Genomic DNA, 6,650 nt, shown 5'->3' with positions numbered 1-6,650 from the left:
TTCTTTCAAAATGGCCGACTGAGATTTGTTTCATAATGCCCGACTGGCGACAATTCTTTTCTTGTGTGCCTGAGCATTTCCTAGGACATGCTTTAATCGAATATTTTCCTGCTCTTCATTTTGTTGACTTTTGACCGATTAGCGACTAATTTGCCCCAAAATACTAAAAACAACATTCAACAAGTCATCAATCAAAAGCAAACATATTCCCTATACATGCTATGTTGTTTTGTGTAAATGACACCCCTTTTTTGTCCACAAATGTCAATTCCCCAAAAGTATTAATGAAACTGACCATAAAAGTGATATTGTACCTGAAATGTGAGTAAATAACAATGGATTCCTAACGAAATTCGTCCAAAATTATCAATTTAATAGGCAGAAAAGAAATGATTTATGAGCTTTGTAAAATATCTAAATTACGTAACAATTTTGAAGAAACACATTGGATAATTATTACCAAATTATTTAACAGGTCGAGGGCCCGCGATTAAATTTTATTCCGAAGATATACGGACGTATACGAAGTGTCGCCTGTTTACCCTTGTATCATGGAAGGTCCGTTAGTACCTTCCATGATTGTATAAGGCCCACCGTGACGTCATTGCGGTTATGTAATTTTCATACAAAGACCGTAATCGACCGTTCCGTGGATACATTTGTACTCACTGTCGTTGGAGTTCATTCACCGTAGGCAATTCATTTCGACAAACCTTTGGTTCCCAACGCCCATGGGTTAGCCATACATACTGGGTTTGTAACGGACCAAGCCAGGCGATGAAAGGCGTTGTCGTAGCAACTAACCATAACAATGGGAAAATCGCGGGTGTTGCAGGAAAGGCCAAAACGTATGAAAACGGAAAGGCCACTCGGCGCATAATCGTCTTTCAAACAGGTTGTTAAATGTCTTTATTTGCGTGCTAACTCGGGGTTACAACAAATTCATGTGTGTGTACGCGAAAGCCAACAGCCCGTAGGCAACGCTGAGTTAATAATCTACACACAAACATCGAACATTGCCAAAAATAGGCAATATGACGTCATCTAGTCACATAGCTACAGTCAAAATAAAAAAAAAACAGCGTTATAATGAAATTAGTTTATGGGTGACACTGGGTCAAATAAAGCAAAGTTGCAATATGGGGGTTGCTAGCGTGGAAACGTTCCCGCGACCAATAGTGCAATACAATATATAGTAACAATATTACATTTCTTGTAACGCCGGTACTTGTACAGGGGGTCGCGAGTTCTCTACTACTGAAGGCACTTGAAACAAAATAGGTGTTCTGTTGACATCGGGGGGAGTTGACACTGATCGATAGCACAGTTCCTGTTGGTATAGATTGAACAGTTTTCTTAAATCGTCTGCCATTGTGTGTCCCTTTTCACCTTTGGTCATATATCTAGAACCCATAAGTACGTGCGTCGGTATAGAGCTGTTTGTCGTTGACGACGGCGGTCGGAAATTTCGACGGCTGACTCCGCGGCTAATGAGGCCATTGCGTTGTCGCTCTTCTAAACTCCCCATTAACATGCTGAGCGAAGTCTGTTGGCGCCGTAATTCGGTCAACCCACCGCTCGGTTTAGGCGACGAGCATAAACTGATCGGCGGCAAAGAAGCACTGTCAAAATCCCGGGCAGTGCGCGGTGAACTTTGCGGGGAACTGTGCATCAATGGAGTCACCGTGCATTCCCATGCTGATCTGGATCGGGGATATAAACGCATTCCGTCCCGATTTCTCATCTTTTCGGTGAGTTGTTCGTGACTGTATTTGGCCCATTCGCCGGCGTTCATGAAGCACTCGTTGTCGCGAGAACTGAGCGAAGCATTTCCTTCGTTTAACAAGACTCGTGCACATTCGTAATTACCGTGTTTCGTAGCCAGCAGAAGAGCGGTGTAGCCTTGTTTGTTTCGCATATCAACAGGCATGCCGAATCGGGTCAGTTCTTCCACAAGAATTTTAACAATTTCCAGTTGTCCACTTATAGCTGCATGATTAAGCGGCGTGTCACCGTTTTCATCGGTGAAGTTTAGTTCTAGTATCTCCTCTTTAAGTAACCGCTTCAACATTCGGACCCTTCCGTAAAGGCAGGCGTAGTTCAGAACACTTCGTCCATGGTTGTCTCTGACGTTGGTATAGGCACCGGCACGTAAAAGAATCATAAACATTTTAAACGCGTATTCCTGGTTGTTGATGACAGTGCAGAGCATGAGAGGGGTCCTTCCATCTCGGTCTCTTTTCTCTATGTTCGCACCTAATGACACCAACAGTCGCGTTTGATGTAGACGCTCGTTCAAGATGGCTTTGTGTAACACCGTACTCATGTCGTCCCCCTTCATATAGAATTCCACCTGTTAGCGACATAAAACACAAACAAGTCAAGAAAAATACCACTGTGTAGGGTTGGTGTAAGTTTCCCCACGAATACGTATCAGGTTCTTGATTAGTACACAGTGTTGTTGCCTCGCCTCTGTCGACAGGGCACACAGGTCAAAGGAACGCAACTCACAACTGACTAATTCGTGAAAAAAACGATTGGTTGCTCTTCTAAATGTTTACCCAGCGTTCGGGGGGTGTAAACAAAGCCCATTCGATTGAATATAATCTGACCTCCGACCCCACGGCAATTTATACCTCGCGCTGTAGAAAGAAATATGCGCTCTTTGTTGCCTCGTACCAAACTTGTTAGATGTAGCCTCGTACTCGTCGCGCGACTTGAACATTCAAATGGGAGTTGCCACTTATTGCTCGTCCAATGTTCCAATCATTGTCCCATCAGGTTTTCTTCGTCCATTGTTTGGGCCCGTTCGATTTTTTTTTATATATCCAGTGTATGTCATAAACACTGCGTGACAATTGTGACATTTCTAAATAAGTTGCGACCGATCAATAAAAAAGGTGATTTGGGGTCAACACAACTATCGCGGAGCCCCGGTCTTTAAACGGAGGATTTATTCGCTGTTAACCTAAAGACTACAACAATATAATGTGCTATTGTTATCGGATGTTGTTTCTTGTTTGTTGCCGTTAAATTATATTAAAGGTGACTTGTGTTAGATACATCAGCATAGTGACTGGCAAAGTTATGTACCACGGTGATTAGGAGGCTGTTCTCGTTGTAGATTTTAAATACACATTAAAAGTCAAAGAATGTATAAAGAAATGTCAGTTACCCCTGGCTATAAGTGAGAGAATGTTTTTCTACTCAATAAAACAAATCAATTGTCTGGTATAAATGAGCGCAGTGGAAATACCTCGACTGTTGTTCTTGTTTGGTATTATTGGTATATATATATTTTTTACCGAGTGGAAGAAATGAAACATACTAAGAAAATCGACTCACAATACCAGGCAGCGACGAAATAACGTGCCAAATACAGCGTAAAACCTGTTGTTCAAATTATGACAAGGGGCAATCAAGCGGCTCTAACCCAATTGTCCCATTCGTCGAGCATTACTATAGACACACACTGACTGTATATATGAACCCACGTCCCGTATTGAAAAGCGGCAGAGATCGTGGACACTGGCAACAAGTTTATTATAAACCACGGATACCTTTATAGTTTGCACACACGAGTAAATGAAGACCGTTTACAAATATTTCGTCTGATGTTCACTACCAATAAACACTGCACAATAACAATGTTGGACATTTTGAGGGCAAGTACGCCTAACATACGGTAGTTGGCAGACATAAACCGAACTGACTTCGGTAGACGATGGGAAGATAGCGTTCACGATGGGGAGCCGGCTATATGACAGCTTTCCATTATAAACAAGTGGTAAACACACCTATTTTTTTGTAAGCTGTTCTGTTTCATGTGGTGTCTGGAATGGTGACCCAGACTCCTTTGTAGAACCGCCATTCATTTCACGGTCTCACTAAGAGTGATATTTCTATACCTATGCTGACATCTCTATTAAGTAAAAACTTGACAAGTTGCACAAGTAACACGTAAACCATTTGAGTCAAAGGTATCACCGTACCGACGTGTGAGTGGAAGCGATAGCGATAGCGATACGACGTACCCCTTCTTCTGTGGTGGCCTCCCAACGGTGGGACACCCGCTTATCGCCGTTTTAGTTATCGGACAGCGATTAAATTTAACGACTGAGCTCAACCGAGATTACATATTTTCACGACTTGGTATTATCAACTCGTTACTTCTATTTTGGACATAGTGACACCTGGTTTGCTGTTGCCCCCGGTAACTTGTAAACAAACACCGCTAAAAACCAAACCCGGATTACCTCCGCTTAAAACAGATATTTGAGATTAACATATCCACCGAATACAAATGATCGATAAGTAATATTTATTGTACAATGTCTCAAAATAAATCTGCATAACTTTTTCTATATTTCTTCCAAAATTTTGAATAACTTGACAATTCGATATTAACACCATTTGATCTAAATTGACAAAGCAAAGAAAAAAAAACACAAAAATATACAAAATGGTACACCAACATTTAGACGGGAAAAAATGTGCCATCCAAATATATCAAAGAGTTTATGGTTCAAAGGTTAAACATGAGCGAGACGTGACTCGAATTGACGTTCGATACAGATTTGTTTAAGTCGCTTTTCGACTAGCAATATGTTGACATAAGACTGATCATGAACCGCAACATTGTTTATCAGTGTCTTCTAAACATGGGTTCTTTACCGTTGCCAGCCGGCGATATACAAACGACGATACGGATTGTTGCTTCATTGATTTCACGATAGCATAGCATCTGCAGCAAGATTTATGTGAAAATATGTATTTTATAAGGGCATCTAAATTATCAAAGGAACTCCGTCATCATTAATCTAATTAACTTGTTGTTACCAATAAATATTTAACCTCATTAATCAAACACCAAGGCGTCGATTGTTATTCTAAATCACCTGCAAACCAAGTCTTTCACTAACTCATGTCATCACAGTCCACTGGACTGGATAATGAGTCGCCTCTCTCCGCTCCCATTCTCTTTCACTGTCCTACCCCCGAGGGGGAATTGAACAAGTAAACTTGCGTTCTAATAACTCGTCATTATAGTCGTAAGTCATCGGGGAATTCGTCTTTCGATTCTTATTGGCATTGTATTTCTTTCATCAATTCACTTTGACATGTTTGTAATCCCCAAGATGTAATAGATCTATTAACCAAGAATGCGTTTATGTTTTCCGACTTTTCGCCAGTCCCTTTTATGTCTGACGACACGAGCACATGGCTGACGAATTTTACATTTTCTCCGTCAGTAGGTCAATTTCTTAACATGCCAACACCACATATGTTCTATACTAGTATACTGCAGTTTATAAGTGCATTTATAATAACCAGGTTTGGAATCAGAGATTGTACTAATCGTACCTCAAAGATTGACGCTGGTCTGCCGCCCGAACACATAACTCCGACCTATTTCTATGGAAATGACACTTTTTGGTTTAAATGGCGATATTTCTTGGACGCGGAAAGGAGTTTTGTAAAAATTGCGCAATTTTTGTGAATATATGCCCTAATTAGGCCTCAAAATCCTTAGTTTTTTTGTTTTTTGTAGTCAGGCGCATGTCTGTCTGTCTGTCTGTCTGTCTGTTTGTTTATGTATCTCTCTTCTCTGAATGTAGCGGAATCTGGATGGGGTGCGTCGTTAAAACACCAAAACAACTATTTTCCCATGGTGGGTGCCCTCGTATATCGTTGCTTTCATAACCAGACATATATTGGTTAAAAGCGGATATCATCACGAGTAAACTTCATTTAGAGATCATATAAACACTTGTGTAAGCAAAGCTTTTAAAATTTTAGGTTTTTTAAAGCGGACGTGCAAATCCTTTGACAATGTCCATTTTATAAAAACTTTGTGTTCAACGTTAGTGAAAAGAAACCTTGAGTACTGTTCTCAGGTGTGGTATCCTTCACAAACATTTCTTGTAAATAAAATTGAACGATTTTAAAATCATTTTTTTATGTACAAGGTCAAATATATTATATTCTTCAAAAGAGTATGTATCACTTTGCAACCATTTCAACTTACCTACATTAGAAATACGTCGAAAGTGTCTTGACTTATATTTTTTCCACAAATCCCTTCAATCTTATTACGATTGCTCCTACATTTGATCTGGAATCTCTTTACATGTTGTACCCTCGTTCTACGAGGTTGTGTTCGCTTTTCCATGCCCCAAGATGTCGAGTGAATGTCAGGAAATGTTCATACTTTCTTCGTGTTACTTTCTCTTTTTGAATACAAATTACACAATTGATATTTTAAATTTTAATAGTTTAAAAACAATGTAGTCGCATTTTTTAGGAAGTATTTTTTTCTATTTGTGATTTTTAATATTTGATAAATGTTTTATTTGTGAAATATTTTATTGTACAAGCCTATAAGTGTTTTTTTTTTGTCTGTTGGCTTTAGCTCAATAAAATGAAAAATCAAATCAAATCAAATCAAATCAAATCAAATCAAATCATTATGTTGTGTAAAGCACCATACATAAAAGCACGAGTTGGCTTACCAGAGAAATATTTGTTGAGAAATCGTAAGTAAATTTTTCAGTTTGTTATTTTCGTAACATCAATGAATACTATTCAATAAAGAGCAGTCTTGTACTCAAATAATGTCTTTAGATTTTTACGTTGCATATGTTAATATA

General features: G+C 39.3%; 1 protein-coding gene across 1 annotated transcript; it reads right to left on the bottom strand.

The window, feature by feature from the left end:
- Positions 1–880: 880 nt before the first annotated feature.
- Positions 881–2,517, bottom strand: LOC100375011 (uncharacterized). The gene has a single exon (XM_002730448.3). The coding sequence runs from the start codon at positions 2,339–2,341 to the stop codon at positions 1,205–1,207; it is 1,137 nt and encodes a 378-aa protein (XP_002730494.2). The 5' UTR covers positions 2,342–2,517; the 3' UTR covers positions 881–1,204.
- Positions 2,518–6,650: the final 4,133 nt, after the last annotated feature.

The sequence above is a fragment of the Saccoglossus kowalevskii genome, chromosome 9 (assembly GCF_978046115.1).
Source record: "Saccoglossus kowalevskii chromosome 9, keSacKowa6.1, whole genome shotgun sequence".
Lineage (NCBI taxonomy): Eukaryota > Metazoa > Hemichordata > Enteropneusta > Harrimaniidae > Saccoglossus > Saccoglossus kowalevskii.
This window is presented reverse-complemented; position numbering and strand designations above follow the sequence as displayed.